This window comes from Manduca sexta, chromosome 8 (assembly GCF_014839805.1).
Source record: "Manduca sexta isolate Smith_Timp_Sample1 chromosome 8, JHU_Msex_v1.0, whole genome shotgun sequence".
Lineage (NCBI taxonomy): Eukaryota > Metazoa > Arthropoda > Insecta > Lepidoptera > Sphingidae > Manduca > Manduca sexta.
The window spans coordinates 8,197,610-8,218,133 of NC_051122.1; the positions used below are offsets into that span (position 1 = coordinate 8,197,610).

At 38.5% G+C, this 20,524-nt stretch overlaps 1 protein-coding gene across 4 annotated transcripts in view; it reads left to right on the forward strand.

Annotated features, from left to right (window-relative positions):
* LOC115440096 (dynein heavy chain, cytoplasmic) overlaps nt 1–20,524 on the forward strand; it is a 42,461-nt gene that overhangs the window by 17,971 nt on the left and 3,966 nt on the right. The window contains exons 43-88 of one of the 4 annotated variants that reach the window (XM_030164258.2): nt 1–21; nt 122–317; nt 539–627; nt 2,157–2,266; nt 2,455–2,580; nt 2,697–2,874; nt 3,238–3,347; nt 3,592–3,709; nt 4,208–4,365; nt 4,666–4,792; nt 4,892–4,981; nt 5,096–5,255; nt 5,497–5,684; nt 5,900–6,026; nt 6,167–6,315; nt 6,497–6,690; nt 6,908–7,053; nt 7,271–7,386; nt 7,622–7,813; nt 8,053–8,214; nt 8,372–8,481; nt 8,560–8,713; nt 9,078–9,286; nt 9,619–9,778; nt 9,922–10,023; nt 10,129–10,228; nt 11,909–12,107; nt 13,127–13,244; nt 13,438–13,653; nt 13,770–13,925; nt 14,082–14,255; nt 14,427–14,591; nt 15,017–15,153; nt 15,458–15,618; nt 16,212–16,354; nt 16,429–16,497; nt 16,737–16,910; nt 17,145–17,365; nt 17,639–17,807; nt 18,070–18,244; nt 18,427–18,544; nt 18,794–19,007; nt 19,222–19,294; nt 19,422–19,543; nt 19,736–19,921; nt 20,285–20,413. In XM_030164258.2, coding sequence (XP_030020118.2) covers nt 1–21; nt 122–317; nt 539–627; nt 2,157–2,266; nt 2,455–2,580; nt 2,697–2,874; nt 3,238–3,347; nt 3,592–3,709; nt 4,208–4,365; nt 4,666–4,792; nt 4,892–4,981; nt 5,096–5,255; nt 5,497–5,684; nt 5,900–6,026; nt 6,167–6,315; nt 6,497–6,690; nt 6,908–7,053; nt 7,271–7,386; nt 7,622–7,813; nt 8,053–8,214; nt 8,372–8,481; nt 8,560–8,713; nt 9,078–9,286; nt 9,619–9,778; nt 9,922–10,023; nt 10,129–10,228; nt 11,909–12,107; nt 13,127–13,244; nt 13,438–13,653; nt 13,770–13,925; nt 14,082–14,255; nt 14,427–14,591; nt 15,017–15,153; nt 15,458–15,618; nt 16,212–16,354; nt 16,429–16,497; nt 16,737–16,910; nt 17,145–17,365; nt 17,639–17,807; nt 18,070–18,244; nt 18,427–18,544; nt 18,794–19,007; nt 19,222–19,294; nt 19,422–19,543; nt 19,736–19,921; nt 20,285–20,413 — 6,711 coding nt within the window. Of the gene's footprint in view, nt 22–121; nt 318–538; nt 628–2,156; nt 2,267–2,454; nt 2,581–2,696; nt 2,875–3,237; nt 3,348–3,591; nt 3,710–4,207; nt 4,366–4,665; nt 4,793–4,891; nt 4,982–5,095; nt 5,256–5,496; nt 5,685–5,899; nt 6,027–6,166; nt 6,316–6,496; nt 6,691–6,907; nt 7,054–7,270; nt 7,387–7,621; nt 7,814–8,052; nt 8,215–8,371; nt 8,482–8,559; nt 8,714–9,077; nt 9,287–9,618; nt 9,779–9,921; nt 10,024–10,128; nt 10,229–10,797; nt 10,994–11,908; nt 12,108–13,126; nt 13,245–13,437; nt 13,654–13,769; nt 13,926–14,081; nt 14,256–14,426; nt 14,592–15,016; nt 15,154–15,457; nt 15,619–16,211; nt 16,355–16,428; nt 16,498–16,736; nt 16,911–17,144; nt 17,366–17,638; nt 17,808–18,069; nt 18,245–18,426; nt 18,545–18,793; nt 19,008–19,221; nt 19,295–19,421; nt 19,544–19,735; nt 19,922–20,284; nt 20,414–20,524 lie in introns of all 4 variants that reach the window. The other 3 variants (XM_037436515.1, XM_030164259.2, XM_030164260.2) reach the window with 3 other exon arrangements.

Consider the following 20,524-nt stretch of genomic DNA (forward strand, 5'->3'; position numbering starts at 1 on the left):
CATAGCAGACATCATTTTGAGGTACATATGAATTATGTAAAATTATATATGTGTATGTAACCGAATAGCTTTGTGCATTTATTTCTTCGAACGTAAGTTGAGCAAATTTTTGTTTGTATAGGAAAATCTTACGGAACGCGGTCAAGAAGTGCCGGACGAGGCGTCCATTGCGGAATCGTTGCCTGAACAAGACATTCTCATACAATCCGTGTGTGAGACGATGGTGCCCAAGCTGGTCGCTGAAGATATACCGCTGCTGTTCTCGCTGTTGAACGATGTGTTCCCCAACGTGGGGTACACCAGGGCCGAGATGACTGGTGAGTGATTATAAAATTAACTTTATATGATAGAACAGAGTGTTCAATCGATTGTAAAAAACAATTCTTTAGTGCTACAAATCAGATATGTCTATATTCTGTGTCACAGGTATTTTTTCTATCATTTTACGATAATATCTCCATTTCGAATGTAGTATAATAATATGATAAAAGTAAGTCAATAGCATGTTAAAACATTTAATCACACTCCCTGTGCTTAGGTCTGAAGAACGAAATCCGCGCCGTGTGCGCCGAAGAGTTCTTGGTTTGCGGCGAAGGAGACGAACAAGGCTCCACTTGGATGGACAAGGTATGTACTAATTGTCACATTGAACGGGTGTCAAGATAATTCAACTTACAGGGATAATAACGGTCAAGGAAATTAACCGCTAGCATATCAAGGACGTGCATTCATTTCATGTGTGATTTCGTCATGCACAATTTATTTTAAACATGAATTCTGTATGCACTTGTTGTTTTTTTTTACATACATTGACCATTAATATTTATAACCGACAAGGTGACGGTATTTATTAAAAGATATAACTGATGATTAATATGAAACAATGGAAGCCATGCGATAATAACCATAATGATTTAACATATTATGCTTTGTCATTAAATTATGATGGCTCTGGATGTATTACATAACATAGGATACAGGAGTATAATAAATATACTCGTATTTTTCTTATTAATGACCATAAATGATAACATGATGGTTGTTAAGCATTGCTAAAATGGAATATTTTAATATCCTTTATATGTAAAACATATCATTTCCGTCAAATAATAATATTTATTTAATATAGTATGTCAGGTTGACCATTTTCTGTGAGAGAAGTTATAAAAAAAAATGACGCATTAGAAATTTTAAAAAGATTTCATTGGATCTCTATAACTAATAAATCACGATATAATTCAGCTCTGTAATATTTTTATCTTATAAACAATATACATCGTGATTTGACTTCGCTAGATATTTTCTCTCAAAAAGTGGTCACTCTGTATAACATATAACGTTAGTATGTGAGTGTGAATGCATATGCGTTTCCATGCTAACCCGCTAACGGCACGTAGAGGCGCAGCGCGACGTCGCGCGCTTTACACAGCACTTGGATCGAGAAGGTCAGTGCCGACCGGACTCCGGACTGGGGACGTCTCTCTCTTGTGTCTCACTCTGTGCCGATATGTGTGTGTGATTGTCGATGTGCACTTTATGTCGCGATATAGTTGTACTGCCGCTTATATAGTTTCTTTTCCTAATTCACGTTTCAAAAGTAAGTACCGGCTTAAAAAAGTTTGAGGATTTTATTTGCAAACGATTTTATTGTAATTCACGTAAGTTGAAAGGGTGTTTATGTGTAAATTAAATCCTCGAACTGTAAGGTATTTGTTTTAATTGCAGCATTGTGTGTTGAAGTTTTTTCGCCATTTCCGAATCATTGCTTTCTGATAATTGTTTGTGCACTGAACTGATATCTCGTCTATTCCTCTCACTTTAAGCTAAATACAGTTTTCGTAATTTACCTTTTCGATTATAATCGTCACTACAGTTTATATAATAGTATCTTTCGTCTTGTCTACAAACTTCGCTTCCTCCGAAAATATAAAACGCTTCTTATAGATATACCTGAAAAATCTTAGTAAATCCAAAGTAATACCTTACCGCAAAATTGGAATTTTTAAAATACAGCTTCAAAGTACGTTAGTTAAACTAATCCACAGTATTTTTTCCAAATTTGAAATCACGCTTTATACAAAGTGACTAAGCAGGTAGTTATCTCATTGCACCATCTCTTGCGCTGGACTATTATTAACTCTTTTACCTTTGTGCAGGTTCTACAGCTATATCAGATATGCAAGCTCAATCATGGGCTCATGATGGTCGGTCCATCAGGAAGCGGCAAGTCTACCGCTTGGCGAGTGCTATTGAAAGCATTGGAAAGGTAAGAATTTACTAGACTTGATGAATTGTCATTTATGAACAATATACTGGGTGTTTGTTATTGTGTGTCACATTAAGTTATACGCTTTCTTTGACATATCCACGCAGAAGCATTGTGGTTTTTACCTTTTAGTATCTTAAATATCTAGGTGTCTGAACGATAGTCTGAATATTGTGTATAAATTACAGATTCGAAGGTGTCGAAGGCGTGGCGCATGTGATCGATCCGAAGGCTATGTCGAAGGAAACACTTTACGGTGTGCTCGATCCCAACACTCGCGAATGGACCGACGGTCTCTTTACGCACATACTCAGGTAAGAATTTACATATTTCCTCGACATTATGGAATAATAATATTCTACATGCCTTCTGTACTTCTGCATTAACATTAAAGAATAGCGACTATTAATTAATCTTAAATTTCTAAAAGGAAAATCATTGACAACGTCCGTGGTGAGATCAACAAACGTCAATGGATCATATTCGACGGTGATGTGGATCCTGAATGGGTAGAGAACTTGAACTCTGTGTTGGACGACAATAAATTGTTGACGTTGCCCAACGGTGAACGTCTCTCGCTGCCACCCAACGTCAGGATTATGTTTGAGGTTAGTCAAAATAGTTTCTATTATGTTGTTGGAGGTTTAGAACTCATTTTTCTCTGAAATCAGTTAACGATTCCATTCGTTGTATTGATTGGAATAAGCCAACAAAACTAAGTCATTTGTGAGCATGTACGTACTTTATTGTTATTGGTTCTTCTTTGCGAACGATTAAGCGATTGAGTCTTGAAATCGGTTATATAAATTGGCTGTAAATGTTCTAAAATCTACGAAAATTAAAATCATGTAATAATTACATTTAGACGAATAGTGTATATGGCGTAAAATATTATTTATGTACAAATAATTTTATTGTAACATTTCGAGTTGCAATAGTTTATTAGTTTTGTATATACTGAATGATTGCAGGTACAAGATCTAAAATACGCTACACTGGCCACTGTGTCGCGTTGCGGTATGGTTTGGTTCTCACAGGACGTGCTCACCACCGAAATGATTTTCGAAAACTACCTTATGAGGTAAATATTGTAGCTGTAGTATCCATGGGTTGCGATAATCACTTACCATCAGGTGAATCGTATGCTCATTTACCCCCTATATCATTAAACAAATTATATGGAACACCATATTTACTTGACCTCTTTCAGATATTATGTGTTTTTAATATGACGTCACTCTGAATAAAAACTCGTGGTTCGTTATTTATAATATATTGTGTATATGTTTATAACTAATTAAATAAAAATATTTCATTGCCATTAGATTAAGAAACATTCCATTGGAAGATGGCGAAGAGGACTCGTTCAGCATTGTGATGGCCGCTCCAACGCCTGGAAGCGATCAGGCTGCTACGGAAAATATCTTGTCACCCGCCTTACAGGTATGTTTTATTTTATTCATTAATTTGTTGTTACCATAAATCTTCTAGTAAGATTATTATAGTCTTTAAGTATAAAAATAAATTGTCATAAACGATATTGTCGCGTATTTTTGCTTGGGTGTATTGTTTGAGTGCCTCCTGGGGACAGGGAGAACTAACAAAACACTGAGGTCAAAATATGCCTTTTAATACACAGAACACTACAGCATTAAGTAATAAAAAAAACAGTGTAGTATCAAGCGTACGAGCCGCGCTTCCACCCCGGGAAAGAGCTATTAGGGCACTGAGGGACCGCGGGGCAATTAGCGCGGGCGCAACCCGTAGGCTTACGAGCGGGACGCGAGGGGTGATGGCATGTGATGCCGCCGTGTATTATAACGCGCGACAATATAATATATTTTTGTAAGGATGTTTAGCTATAAAAGATTTTTAATTCAATTTGAAATTGGTACTTGTACCGTCATAAATGTCTACAATAGAAGTTGTTTAACTCTCCAGACCCAACGGGACGTGGCCGCCATCCTGCAGCCGCTGTTCTTCGGCGACGGGCTCGTGGTGAAGTGCCTGGAGCGCGCCGCCAGCCTCGACCACATCATGGACTTCACGCGACACCGCGCGCTCTCCTCTCTGCACTCTATGCTCAACAGGGGGGTTAGGTAAGTTTGAAGCGGGATTTATATTAACAAGAATGAATACTTGCAGAAGTTACCTCCAGCAAGCGATTTTACCGAGTATACTCTCACGGCTAGCTGGCTGATGCAAATTTTGAAACATGCAGTACTTGTGGCGAGTCGTACGTGTGAAGAATTATTGAAATATTGCCGCTGGTGTGCGTCTGCACATTTTGTTCGTTTATTGCTGCGATATAATATGAATGATTCCCGTCTAACAAGCTGGGTAGGCAGAGTATAATTTTTCTCCTGTTCTTATCGAACTATAATAATGTTTCTTTTCAGGAACATTTTGGGCTACAATCGGCAACATCCTGATTTCCCGATCACGAACGAGCAATTAGAAGCTTACGTGCCTAAATGGCTAGTGTACTCTTTACTCTGGTCGTTTGCCGGAGATGCCAAACTGAAGGTACGTTTTTAACCCAAATAGCCTTCTGGGACTTTGATTATAAAATGGCTAAAAATAATAATATGAGACTGCTTTTTTTATACTGTCTGTTTATTTTAGGATCGCAACGAACTAGGCGATTTCATTAGATCAGCAAGCACCATGCAACTGCCCAACTGCGGCGCCAATCAACACATTATTGACTTTGAGGTGGGTATAGCAACATAAAAATACGACAATGAAATATGAAACTCGTTTATCACCAATAATTTATCAAAATATGTCTACGGTTTAGGTATATCACTACAATATTTATTATCGTAGGTATGCATCACTGGCGAATGGGTGCCGTGGTCGGCTAAGGTACCCCAGATCGAAGTGGAAACTCACAAAGTAGCAGCTCCAGATGTAGTCGTGCCTACCCTTGACACCGTGCGCCATGAGGCGCTGCTATACACTTGGCTGGCGGAACACAAGCCACTCGGTAAAGAATAAAAAGTTTATTAAACCCAAGTCATGTGAAAAGACTTTATTGTTCAGAAATCACTAGGAAAACTATAACGTTTCTTACATTACTTCTTGCTTCGAGCGTCAAAAAAGTGATATTTTATTCAAACGAACACCATACCATATTGAACATCGTACGCCGCACGTAACAACCTGCGGCGTTACTTCGAGCAACAATAAAACGTAACTATAAAAAAAATAATTCATTTTAACTTTAGTGTTGTGCGGCCCTCCCGGCTCGGGTAAGACAATGACGTTGTTCTCCGCGCTACGAGCCCTGCCCGACATGGAAGTGGTGGGCCTGAACTTCTCCTCCGCCACCACGCCGGAGCTGCTGCTCAAGACCTTCGACCACTACTGCGAGTACAGGAAGACGCCAAACGGTGTCGTACTCGCGCCTGTGCAGGTAATAAAGCAATGACATTGACAGTTATTGATTTTTATTTTGTCATTGTTTACAGACCTCACTGAATAGAAGTATTATTATCTCATAATTATTAGGCTAGTATATTTAAAAAAAAAAATGTCAAATGTATTCCGCAAATTAATAGTCTTGTCATATTTTTTCTTTTATTTTATCCTAAATTATACTTTCTATAAATAAATGTATTTATGTATCAGCTCGGCAAATGGCTAGTGTTGTTCTGCGACGAGATCAACTTGCCGGACATGGATCAGTACGGCACACAGCGCGTTATTTCCTTCCTGCGACAACTGCTAGAACACAAAGGATTCTATCGTGCAAGTGGTACGTAAATCATTATAGCCAAAACCTATTAAATATTGTGACAATTTATCGACAATAGCTAATATAGCGAATTAAGTTAACTTTAATAATAGATTTGAATTTTTTAATAGGTTTTTTCTTTTAATTATTTTCAAATGTAGATCACTCGTGGGTACACCTGGAGCGTATTCAGTTCGTGGGTGCGTGTAACCCGCCCACCGACCCCGGACGTAAGCCACTCTCACACCGTCTGTTACGCCACGTGCCAGTCATCTACGTAGACTATCCTGGCGAAACATCTCTCGAACAGGTAACAATTAGAATATACGAACAAATTTCCTGGTATATAATTTGAATTACATTTCTATAATCAAATATCAACAATCGACCTTATCGCATGCACTATACGTTTACTTTTTGTAATTGTCCAATCTACTTCAGTATAGTCTACTTCTATTCTTATAACTGGAAAATACTTTTTTTTTCTGCAGATTTATGGCACGTTCACTCGCGCCATGCTGCGCATGCAACCGTCGCTTCGCGGATACGCCGAGCCGCTGACGCAGGCGATGGTGAAGCTGTACCTCGCGTCGCAGGAGCGGTTCACGCAGGACATGCAGCCGCACTACGTGTACTCGCCTAGAGAGATGACCAGATGGGTGCGCGGCATATGCGAGGCTATTAGGTAATGTCCATTGTTTAAATATTAATTATTCAACAGCCTCTCCGATAAATACGATGACTCACTCTATCGGTAATATAGCGTTTACTCCATTGATATAAATTGTTATAAAAAAAATTATATTCAATTATAAAGTATTTATGCAGAGTTTAATGTTACTACCAATAACTATTGATGAAAAAATAAAAATCATAAGAAGTAATATTATTTTTGTTAACAGGCCACTTGATAACTTGAGCGTGGAAGGTCTAGTTAGATTGTGGGCACACGAAGCACTCCGTCTATTCCAAGACCGTTTGGTTGAAGATAGCGAAAGGCAATGGACCGACGAAAACATCGACAACGTCGCCATGCGATTCTTCCCGGGTATGGTATTAATACTTACCTCCCAACAACCCTAATAACTTGCTATATGAAGACAAAAATATTTACAAATAACCTTGCGTTCTGAATCGACCCCACAATGACCGAATATGGATTAATTACATTTTTGCAAGGTTATTAAAAAGAAAGAAAATTATCCGATTTTATTACAAATGTTATCGTAATGGTAAATTGAAAAAATAATCGAATATATTTTTAGGTATAAACCGAGAGCAAGCCCTGGCCCGACCCATCTTGTACAGTAACTGGCTGAGCAAGGATTACGTGCCTGTACTCAGAGATCAACTTCGCGAATACGTCAAAGCTAGGCTCAAGGTAATAATATCATCTCGTTTTTATTTTTAAAGTCTCTTCCACAAAATCGATTATCGATAATCGACAACATTTCAATATAATCGATACATAATGCAATAACCAAATATTTATATTGGGTTATACTTCTTTATAAGTACGTATTTACTCTAACCTTTGTGTATTCAGTATAACCTATTAATAATTATCGAAATCAACAATCGATTGATGTTGTAATTCACATATTATATTTGTCCAGGTGTTCTACGAAGAAGAACTGGACGTGCCTCTGGTGCTGTTCGACGAGGTATTGGACCACGTGCTGCGTATCGACCGTATATTCCGCCAGCCGCAGGGACACTTGCTGCTCATCGGTGTGTCGGGCGCCGGCAAAACGACACTCAGTCGCTTCGTCGCTTGGATGAACGGCTTGAGCATCTTCCAGATTAAGGTGCGTTGATACTTGTAATTTTTATGTATGATTTTAGAACTTATCGACTTTGAATAAGAACTAATATTTACGATGAAGTACATTATGTAAAAAATCGAATAAACACCACTTAGTTTACTTCAGCATGCCTCAAATGTCTGTCTTCTAGTACTTGAATTTATTGTTCCCGAATTGTTAAGAACAAAAGAGAATTTATTTAAAGAACTAGAAGTAATGTTCGCTATTCTCCAATTATGCAGGTCCACAATAAATACACTGGCGCCGACTTCGATGAAGATCTTCGTTCTGTGCTGCGACGCGCGGGTTGTCGCGACGAAAAGGTCGCTTTCATACTCGACGAGTCCAACGTGCTGGACAGCGGCTTCCTCGAGAGGATGAATACGCTTTTGGCCAACGGAGAGGTATACAAAAACACAAGTAAAATGTATGAAACCAATTCGATAAAAGTCAACCTCATCAACTTCACTCGTAAAAACCAGCAATCCAGGGTTTGAAATGGTGTCCCTTTTTGATAACCAATATGACAATGACTATATGAGCTTTATTTAATAATTTTAGGTGCCTGGATTATTCGAAGGTGATGAATTCGCCGCCCTGATGACTCAGTGCAAAGAGGGCGCTCAGAGAGAAGGCTTGATGCTCGATTCCAATGATGAACTTTATAAATGGTTAATAATTAATATTCCGTTACAAACAAATATCTTTATTCTTTAACATGAATAATTACAATTCTAATATGTTTTTAGGTTTACGGGTCAGGTTATGCGCAATTTGCATGTAGTGTTCACTATGAATCCGTCGTCGGAAGGTTTGAAGGACCGCGCCGCTACCTCGCCCGCTCTGTTCAACCGTTGTGTGCTCAACTGGTTCGGTGATTGGAGTGACGGCGCTCTGTTCCAAGTGAGTTACGATATTATATTTATCGATTAAATATAATTTTTCGAGTATTTGTAGCTTTTATCGGTAAGTTATGTACTTATATATAATTCATAATATTTTTTCTTTTTTTGAAAATTTGTAGTGTTTACCGATTAAATTACCGGTAGATAAATTGACAATAAAATCCCTTAATTTAAGATTCGACCCATTTATATGTCGATGAATGTTATTTAATAATATGTAATGGTCCTGATATATCTAAAAAAATGAAATATTTTATAATTAAGTTACAGACAAGTTGCAACTACGCAGTTTATTTGAACTAAATGATCCAGCGTATGATCAGCGGTAATGTCGTGTGTCGTGTGTCGTGTGTCGTGTGCAGGTGGGCAAGGAGTTCACGCGGCGCATGGACCTGGAGTGCGCGGAGTACGCGCCGCCCGAGGCGTTCCCGGCGGCGTGCGGCGAGGTGGGCGCGCGGCCGGCGCACCGCGAGGCCGTGGTCAACGCCTGCGTGTACGTGCACCAGACGCTGCACCAGGCCAACGCGCGCCTCGCCAAGCGCGCCAACCGCACCATGGCCATCACGCCACGGTACCTACGCTCGCATACACATATCGACCAAATGCCCTATTTTATAGGACAGCCAAAAAAAATATTTTACATTACGTATTTTTTGCATGTCATTTACTGTTTCTAGATGGAACGTTTTTCAATTCATGTATGTAAAATAAAATAAAGATTGAAATTTTGATGCAAAACTTTAACATATAAAAAAAACAATGAAACTATTCTAAACTTATCTATGTTAAAATTTATAATTGATTTTGAATGCGTCCAAACTAATACCCTTTGGAATATTAAAAAAATAAAGGTATTTATAAACGTAAAATAACACTAGATATTTGCAATAAAAAATCTTTCAGGCACTACTTAGATTTCATCCAGCAAATGGTGAAACTGTACGCTGAGAAGCGCGCTGATCTCGAAGAACAACAACTGCATTTGAACGTGGGTCTAGGCAAGATCGCAGAGACGGTGGAACAAGTCGAGGAAATGCAGAAGAGTCTCGCTGTCAAATCGCAGGTAAAATTATACATGGAATAAATTTGTGTAAAGGTAATAAATATATCAATAAGTTGTAATTTTTATCGACATATTTATCGAAAATATTAATAATATAATAATATAATCTGTGTATTCTTACTTAGTTTATTTAAATCTCAAAGGAACTGCAAGCCAAGAATGAGGCCGCCAACGCTAAGCTCCGTCAAATGGTTAAAGATCAACAAGAAGCCGAAAAGAAGAAAGTCGAGAGCCAGGAAATTCAGGTCTGACATAAATCAATATTTCTTATTGCACTTAACATTACCCAAGGTATGTTAACTACAGTTCTTATTGGAAATATTAATATCATTACTATTTTATGAATATAGGTCGCTTTAGAGAAACAAACCAAGGAAATTGAGGCGAAACGTCGTGATGTGATGGCCGACTTGGCGCAGGTGGAGCCCGCTGTCATTGAAGCACAAAACGGTTTGAATTTTTACTTCATTCGCATGCTAGCTAGAATAATGACTTGTGTTATTTGACAGACTTTTATTTGTACTTGTTTTTTAATATTCAAAATTATGTAATTACCAAATTTTATAATTTAATCGGCAATAAAAACGAAATTCTGCTATTACGTCAGTTTATTTGACTAATGACAGGATTTCATCGATAATAATCCGTGTGTAGTTAGTCCGTATTCATATATTTGCTTACCCATTTGTAGCTTGATTTTGCCTAACATAACTTTGAACAACAGTCACAGTATAAAGATGCCAATGTTGGATTTCAATAAAATCGTACGTGTGCAAAGACATGCTGCTAATGTATTCATCGATAAGTCGATATTTCTCTACTTATTTTTTATGCATTCACGCAGCAAAACAAACAACAATAAGCAATCATAACGTAGCCGTAGTTCGAAATTTGAAGATATATTTTTTGTTTTTATCATTTATCATTATCCGTAATCAATGTTTCAAAAAAGAATATAGCCAAAATTTCTAACTACGACGACAAATAGTATTAAACGTCAAGATGCTCCCACAATACAGCGGTGCGGTCGATCAAGAAACAGCAATTAGTGGAAGTGCGTTCGATGGCGAACCCGCCGTCGGTGGTGAAGATGGCGCTCGAGTCGATTTGCACGCTCCTCGGCGAGAAGGGTGACACGTGGAAGGGCATCCGATCGGTTGTCATGAAGGACAACTTCATATCGACCATTGTTAACTTCGAGACTGAGAACATCACGTTAGTTTTGTTTAATTTTCTGTGTGGATATAGTACGCTGTGAGTTTGACCAAAATAATGTCGAGCTTAGAATCGTATATTTCTAAAGAAAGTGATGATTATGAACCTTTGAGTGTAAATCTTTATAGCTTCACAGCGAACTATTCTGCAATAAACCATCTGTAGAATTTATAATTTTTAGATTTAATTAGTGTCATTTAGAATATTGAACGTTTATTCCTATTTATTGGCAAAGACATTTGTACTTTCAATGTAATATCATGCATCGATTTTAATGTTAATCTTGTTACTTTATAAGTTATTGCGTATTTTTCCTTATATTTTTAGATGTACTTATCTGCTATGAGAACGATTTATTTTTCTTTATTGTTGTTGAATGAACATAGTTAAGTTTGTTGTTGTATATAAGCAAACCTCGCTTGCATTATGTGACTGTTATTAATATTATGATTAAACGCTGTGAACACTGTACGTAATGTAAAATGGCATCTATGTAAGGCACACTAATATAACGTGAATATCGTGACTAACCCCGCTGAGCATTGTCGTGAACGATTAGATTAACATCCGTTTTAACCAATGAAAACAGTAACCGTTTTTTGTTTTGATATTTGTTTCTTTCAGTGAATGAGGCCTGTTGAAAAGTGACATTGGTTTTATTTATCGATATTATTTTATGATTAATCTATGTAAAAGTCTCGAGATAGCCGAACACTTTTCACGACTTCGTCGCTGGTAGCAGTGAACAGTTATCTCTTAAAATAATACAGCCAGCCGCATGGTCACAGAAAACCAGCTAAACGCCTTTTTTGTTTCTCTCTTTTTTGTACTATCTCGCTCTCGCTTCGTGGTGGTGACGGACGAAACGAACGCGACGGGCGGGAACATCGACGCTACGCGACTTGTACTATACAGCGGTGAAATCTATAAAGAAGCAGCATTTGGTGGAAGTGAGGTCTATGGGCAACCCGCCGGCGATAGTGAAGGTAGCGCTGGAGTCTATCTGCCTGCTGCTGGGTGAGAATGCCACGGACTGGAAGGCGATCCGCGCGGTCATCATGCGCGAGAACTTCATCAACAGCATCGTCTCCAATTTCTCCACTGAGGACATAACGTGAGCACCGCCTGCTTGTTATCCATTCCTCGTCCTGTTTTATTTCCTCCTTGGTTTCTTTGGTGTTGGCGTATTAGGTAATGTGATATTAATATACCTGTTTTTACATCTCACATAAGCGGGCCGAAAACTACTTATTATCTGATAGCAAAATTTATGTTAAATAATTATAGCGAATTGTCTATGTGAGATGAAATAATTGGTATAGAAAGTGTACAAAGATATGCTTGATGCATGCTTTTGGGTTTGTGTAATTTGGTCTTGATGCATTTTGATGCGCCTGAAAAATAAGCACGTTGCAATATTGGAATGTTTTGGTGATGGTCTGTTAGTAGTAAATATTGCATAAAAATTAAAATAATAATATACACAACCTATACACATACAGCGAAATCTAATAGTTAAAATGCATAATTTGAAATTTTGCATTTTATCAACTAAATCGTTAAAAATACATTAGACGAGTAACATAACAATAAAATTGTCTACACTCATACCTTTCACTTGCAATACTTAAACAATATCGACAAAATTTATATTCACAATTATTTAGAGTCGAAAATAACATATCAGACGACTCGGTTTGATTAATTAAACTAATAATAAAATTAATCATTTTCAATTTAGTCGATAAAAAATAATTGTGAAAAAAGGGACAGGAAGCATGAATGTATTTGCCAATAAATAAGGTGTGTCAACGTGGTCAAAGGAGCTGATGTGTCACTACTGACGGTGATATTAGCTTTTCATTTTTGTCCATTTTTGTTTGCTATCTAATGTGTCTTCTGTTGGAAGATTTCGCGATTTATTTGTTAATTTTTTGTTTGCCGTGTGTTGGTAAGTGACGTCCTTTTATTTACGATATACGATGGGATTACATGCATGAGAGAGTCGATTATTTTTCGGGATAGGGTCAAGTATCATTCACATCATAGATTGGTTCATTGGCATTGCACGTTAGCACGTAAAATCATTCGATAATATGTTGATGTTTTTAATCGATTATGTGTGTCTGTTAGTGACGACGTGCGCGAAAAGATGAGGACTCGTTACCTGAGTAACCCTGATTATAACTTCGAGAAGGTGAACCGCGCCAGTATGGCTTGCGGTCCTATGGTTAAATGGGCGATCGCTCAGGTATGCTACAGCTTCCAATATAATTCTAATAATATTTTCACTCTTTAAAGTTCAAACAACACTATTCTATAATTTATATTCACTATAACGAAAAAATAAGATTACTTGATTTAACCACAATCGATTACACACAAACAAAATTTCACAATCAACTCAGTCGATTCTAATGTAATTAATTGGCTTATAATTTTAGATCGAATACGCAGACATGTTGAAACGTGTCGAACCTCTTCGTAACGAACTTCAAGCATTGGAAGACCGAGCGCAAAGCAACGTGACGGCTGGCAATGAAGTGAGTGAGCTCATCGGTCAGCTTGAGAAATCTATCGCCTCATACAAGGAGGAATACGCGCAGCTCATCAGCCAAGCGCAAGCCATCAAGACCGATCTTGAAAATGTACAGGCTAAGGTAAGCAGTAGTAGTATTAGTAGTGTAAAAATATCTTTATATATTTCTTATACAATAAATATTACGTCAGTATTATTATCGATTACTTAAAATTATAATCGATTTAAATTTTCCAGGTCGATAGATCGATTGCCCTGCTGAAGAGCTTGGTAATTGAACGTGAACGTTGGGAGGCAAGCTCAGAGACATTCAGGTCGCAAATGAGCACCATTGTTGGTGACGTACTCTTGTCTGCCGCTTTCATCGCTTATGGAGGATACTTCGATCAACACGTAAGTAGAGACAATATCTATATTCCTTTTTAACGTCCAAATACATGTAGGTTCTACTACGGACAACGTCAAAACCTTATAATCTTGTACAAATATAGTTATTGAATATTTTATATATCATTAACAAAACTGACCTCATGAATATCTTGATTACAGTACCGTCAAAATCTATTCTCGACATGGACCGCCCACTTGGCCGCAGCGAATATTAAGTATCGTGCGGACATAGCGCGTACCGAGTATCTCAGCAACCCCGACGAGCGACTCCGCTGGCAGGCCAATGCGCTGCCCAGCGATGAACTGTGCGTCGAGAACGCTATTATGCTCAGGGTAAGTTCTCGACTAACTTACAGAAATAAGTATGGGAATTTCCTTGGAATGAACGTGTTATAATTAATCATATTTATTTTTTGTAAAAATATTTTTTTTTGTAATATTCTTAAGTTACTTAATATTGTTAGCGTATATTTTGAAAAATATAATGTATGTTAATTTTTCCAGCGCTTCAACCGTTACCCGCTTATCATCGATCCTTCTGGACAAGCGACGGAATTCATTATGCGAGAATTCAAAGAACGCAAGATTACTAAAACATCGTTCTTGGATGACTCGTTCCGTAAGAATTTGGAGTCTGCACTTCGATTCGGAAACCCACTCCTTGTTCAAGTGAGTTAATATTTTTATATTTCTATAGCCCAATACTGCCTCGGTGGCGTAGTTGTATTGCACGTCCGGTACAATAGCGCTCTGAGGTTCTGGGTTCGAATCCCGGGTCGGGCAAAGTGATATTTGGGTTTTTCTGCTCAGTATCAGCCCGGAGTCTGGAATTTGTGCCCGATATGGCGATAGGCTCGCCCCCCTATCACATCATGGGACGGAACATACTTGGCGAAAAGTGGGTGCCCTAGTTGCGCCTCTGCATACCCCTTCGGGGATAAAATGCGTGATGTTATGTATGTTATGTTATGTATGTATATAGCCCAATATTCTTTACTTTTTGCTTAAAATTGTTTCCTTCGTGCTGTTTTTAAAAATATAATGTTCGGTACTTATCTTGAAATTAAGTTTGCTAATTTATATTTTTTATACAGGATGTGGAGAATTACGATCCGATCTTGAACCCGGTGCTCAATCGCGAATTACGTCGTACTGGCGGCCGAGTCCTCATCACGCTCGGAGACCAGGACATTGATCTTAGTCCCTCGTTCGTCATCTTCCTCAGCACCAGGTAAATATTCCTAGAAAATGGTAATCGCCTTGTTAATTAATGTTGTGACAGCTGTTTACAATTTTGTTTTACTATGTTTAGTGACATTTTACAGTCAGAGAAAGCAGAACATAGCATTGTTATGTCAGACGTATACAGCCTTACTAATACGGGGCTAAATGTTAAAGCTGATTTTAGTTATTTAATCGGAAACTGGAATCATGTATCGTATTAGATAGCAGAAAACTGGTACCATTTTGATTAAAATGTTTAAAGGATATTTTTAAATTGCGCGAGGCTAAATTTAATAATCTCTCCCCCACAGAGATCCAACGGTAGAGTTCCCGCCGGACATGTGCTCGCGTGTGACGTTCGTGAACTTCACGGTGACGCGCTCGTCGCTGCAGTCGCAGTGCCTGCACCGCGTGCTGAAGGCAGAGCGGCCTGACATCGACACCAAGCGCTCTGACCTGCTCAAATTGCAAGGTAATATAAATATCATGCTGTATATACTTCCCCCCTTATTCATAGACGTTATTTATCTAAGGACGGAGCATTGCTGTGATAACAAGTCTGTTAGCTTTGTTTATTTGAGAGCTTGCTGTTTGTTCAGCTTTGTTTATCTGGCAGCCAATTAGATTCAAGTTGTATCCCAATATTATCTAATCACAACGGCCCTAAGTCTACGCACTGCGAAGGCTGCCATGCCGTCAGCACTGAGAAACAGACTTGTTATCACTGCAATTCTCCGTCCTTATATAAAAACCTCTATGAATAAAGGGGATACAAAATAATGTAACAATAATTGAACATCCCATCTTTAAAATTGTGTATAAGTGCTTTAATATTTAAGTCGAACGCGGAAATAATACTAGCCAGCTAGCTAGCTGGCAAGCTGCCACTAGTATTGGGTATTTGCCGTTCGATCACATGTATTGACAACGTAAAGCATTAGATAAATAACTAATCAACATTAAATATGCTAAAATTTTATGTAATTTTTAAAATTCACGGGCCATAGTTACAACTTATAAAATTGTATTATGAAAAAACAATATTACATTTTCCCCCCAATTTAGGTGAATTCCACCTACGTTTGCGCCAACTGGAGAAGTCACTGCTTCAAGCGCTCAACGATGCAAAGGGTAAAATCCTTGATGACGACTCCGTTATCGCAACCCTAGAGACGCTGAAGAAAGAAGCCGATGACATTGGTCAAAAGGTAAAATAATCTTTCTTTCGTTATTACTACTAGCTGTTTGTAAGAATAGAATTGAGCATTCTTTTTATTTCCAGGTGGAAGAAACCGACAAGGTCATTGCTGAAATCGAAACCGTCAGCCAACAGTACCTACCGCTGTCACAAGTAAATATACATAAGTTTTAAATTTTTAAATTGTATGGCGCAAAATATAGCCTTTGTTTTTTTTTATAAGAAAAATCATATTTTGTCTGACATAGTGACAAGCTCGCTTTCTACCATATCGTAGGACGAAAAATAAATTCATCAAATCATAAACGCACTAGTCGTTTCTTCAGGAATAAATAAGAGAGAAAAGTTACTAATATGTTAAAAAAAATAATAAATATATAACTTTTTTTCAGGCATGCAGTAGCATCTACTTCACTATGGACTCACTCAACCAAGTACACTTCCTATACCAGTATTCACTGAAGATGTTCCTGGACATATTCAGCTCCGTGCTAGTGTGCCCCATGCTGAACGGAGTCACCGACTACACCGCCAGGCTGAAGATCATCACCGAGGAACTGTTTACGGTAATACCCCATATATTGCTGTAAATTGATTATAATGTTATACTTATTTTTTAGTATGAGAGCGGCGTGACCAACGTTTTGGCATTACCAATAGATTAAATTGTTGAAACAGGTTGACTGAATATTTCCACTTACGTCACTCCTGTATAAACAGCGTTATTCCAGTTTTAAAACATATAAGAAACAGCTCTACTTCAGGTGTCTTCCAAATACAATAATGTTTATCGTTCGTAGGTGGTGTACGAGCGCGTCGCCCGCGGCATGCTGCACACAGACCGGCTCACATTCGCGTTGCTGCTCTGCCGTATCCACCTGAAGGGCACGGGCGCCGAGGACACGCTGGAGCGGTCCTTCGCGGTGTTCCTGCGCGGCAAGGAGGGCTTCGTGTCGCACTCCGCGCCGCTCGACCCTCTCACTCATCAACAACATGATGCCGCTGAACGACTTAGCTCTAGGTGAGATATATGGCTTTATTAATTACTATTGATTCTAAGATTTTATATATTATTATTTTGAAATCCACTCTCCTAACATTACCTAGAAATTTATTACATTTTCTCACTACGCTAAAATTTGTAACAGAAATTATATATGCTGTTGTCATAAAAACCTTATATTGCAATTAACCTGCGACAAAGATATTAAAATACAACATATTCTTTAAAAAAAAAAGACCACGTAGATCTTTTTTGGTAATAATAATCTAAAGTAACCCGTCCGTTCTGCAGACTGCCTCCATTCCGCCGGCTGCTGGAGAAGGCGGGCGAGCTGCCGGAGCTGGCGGCGTGGCTGTCGCAGGCCGCGCCCGAGCAGTGCGTGCCCACGCTGTGGGACGGCGAGCCCGCGCACCCGCCCGCGCCGCACACGCTCGCCATGTACCGCCTGCTGCTCATACAGGTACGCACGCAGGCGCGCATATACGCACGTACACGCACACACACACGTAACCCACTCCAATCTTGATCAATATAACCGAAGGATCCCTTCGAGAAATTTAAGTCCATAAGCCACGCACGAAACATCCCGCTTGCAGACATGCAACTTTACTAAATCATACCGCGTTGCAATTCTTAATTTAAAAAAAATATATTTTTATAAATCTACATATAACTACAGACAAAGATAGACCACAAGTATTACAGTTGTTAACTTATACCAGGCGTTCCGTCCCGACCGTGTGATCGCTGCGGCGACTCAACTGGCGGCGGCAGTGCTCGGCAGCGGGTTCATGGCCAAGGCTGAGACCGAGCTGGACCTCGCTTCGATCACTGAAACACAACTGAACGCCACCACCCCGGCCATTCTGTGCTCCGTGCCCGGATATGACGCCAGCGGTAAATAAGGCTTAAAATTACATAACTATATATTTTTTTATACTCATTCTTTCTTTTTTTTACTTTATATATTAATGATATTTTTTTTGTAATATACTATAACCGAATTAGAAAAAGACGATCTGTGCCTTAAAGTATTTGACTTTTTATTATTATTATTTTAAAACCACACAACTTCACAGGCCGCGTGGACGACATGGCGACTGAAATGAACAAACCTTTGTCTAGTATCGCCATCGGTTCCGCTGAAGGGTTCAATCAAGCTGAGCGCGCTATTAACACAGCTTGCAAGACCGGACGGTGAGTAAACGAATCAACTTATGCCTAGTACCTACCTCGTAGTCATACCCAAGTTCATCAATAAAAAAATATCTCAACACAAGATTACACTATGTCTATCTAAACATTGTTTATATTTATAAGTTATTCCGCTCTTACTAACTACGCTGCACTAGTCGCCCATATATTTACCAAGGTCCACGTATAATCGGTCGCTGTTTTCCTCAGGTATATTCATTATTTAATTTTATCAATATGCACCTTACACAGGTGGGTGATGCTGAAAAACGTCCACCTGGCGCCTGTATGGCTGGTGCAGTTAGAAAAGAAGCTGCACTCTCTCCAGCCTCACCCGAACTTCAGGCTGTTCCTTACGACAGAGATCAGCCCCAAACTGCCCGTGAACTTGCTGCGCGCGGGTCGCGTACTTGTGTTCGAGCCGCCGCCCGGCATACGAGCCAACTTGCTCAGGACTTTTGTTACTGTAAGTTTTAAGGAGTTTTTAGTAATTATGTAATCGCCTATCGGCAGAACTCTATCGGACTCAATAGTTGTCTTCTAATCGATCCGAATAATAAACCAATTAAAATAAAACAACTGTAAATATGTCAAATAAACTTTATTCTGATTGGTCCACTCTCGCTATCGAGTTTAAAGAAATAATGTTTACCTTTTTATAAATTATATTATCGTTATAGGTCCCAGCAGCTCGTATGATGAAACCTCCATCGGAACGCGCGAGGCTGTACTTCCTATTGGCTTGGTTCCACGGTAAGCTGTCATCCTTTATTTTGCCTTAAATTATGAACATAATAAAAGAAAATTATGTTGTAAAAATACACATTATCATCTATTGATAAAAAAATGTATCCATTTAAAAATTATATGTTTCCCACAGGTATCGTACAAGAGCGATTGCGTTACGTACCGCTGGGCTGGGCTAAGTACTACGAGTTCAACGAGTCCGACTTGCGTGTGGCTTGCGACACGCTCGACACATGGATTGACGCTACTGCTATGGTATTGTTAACTTTCCTTATGATAAATAGAAACTATTCTTTTAGAATATATATATTTCTAAATTAATAGTACTCTCCAGATATTTTTGAAGAGTTATCATCACCGTAAAAATATATTTAGTTTTAATGTATTACAAATTGTAATTTTTTTTAATATTTTTAAATTTAAATTATTCCATTGTTTTTGTGACAGGGTCGCACTAACCTGCCACCTGAGAAGGTACCATGGGAAGCTCTGGTGACGTTACTGTCTCAATGTATCTACGGAGGCAAGATCGACAACACTTTCGATCAACGTCTGCTGCACTCCTTCTTGTGCAAGCTGTTCACTCCGAAATCGTTTGAGGCTGACTTCGCTCTCGTGGCTAATGTTGATGGGGTAAGTGTATTCGGTTTATATTTGCAAATAGAAATTCATTATTCATATTTTTGGTCGCGAAGACAGAAAAGAAAGCTGATAAAATAAAACTTTATTGATCCCAAATGGAAACACCAGTAATTATTAACAGCATATATTACATATTTAAATAAATTTGAAAAAATGTGTCTACTTAAAGTTTCGAAGTCTACGTGGTCACGGGGCAGACTGACGTCGAAGGCTGCAGTCTTCGAAACGTAGCGAGAAAATTATAATATAAAAAACCGCGATAAAATCCGTATAATAGTTTTATTACAATGTCTAACATTCGCGTAAATATAAGAAATCATTATATAATTATTAAATAAATAATTTTTATTCCAGGCGTCTGGAAACCAACGCCATATCACAATGCCAGACGGCAACCGACGCGATCACTTCCTGAAATGGATTGAAGAACTATCCGACCGGCAAACTCCTTCATGGCTCGGACTACCCAACAACGCAGAAAAGGTCAGCGAAATGTAGTTTCTAAATAATATCTAATTTATAAGTAATCAATAACATTGTACACAAGACAAAACTCATAGTTAAATAGTCTTTGATATTTTATATTAACTCCTA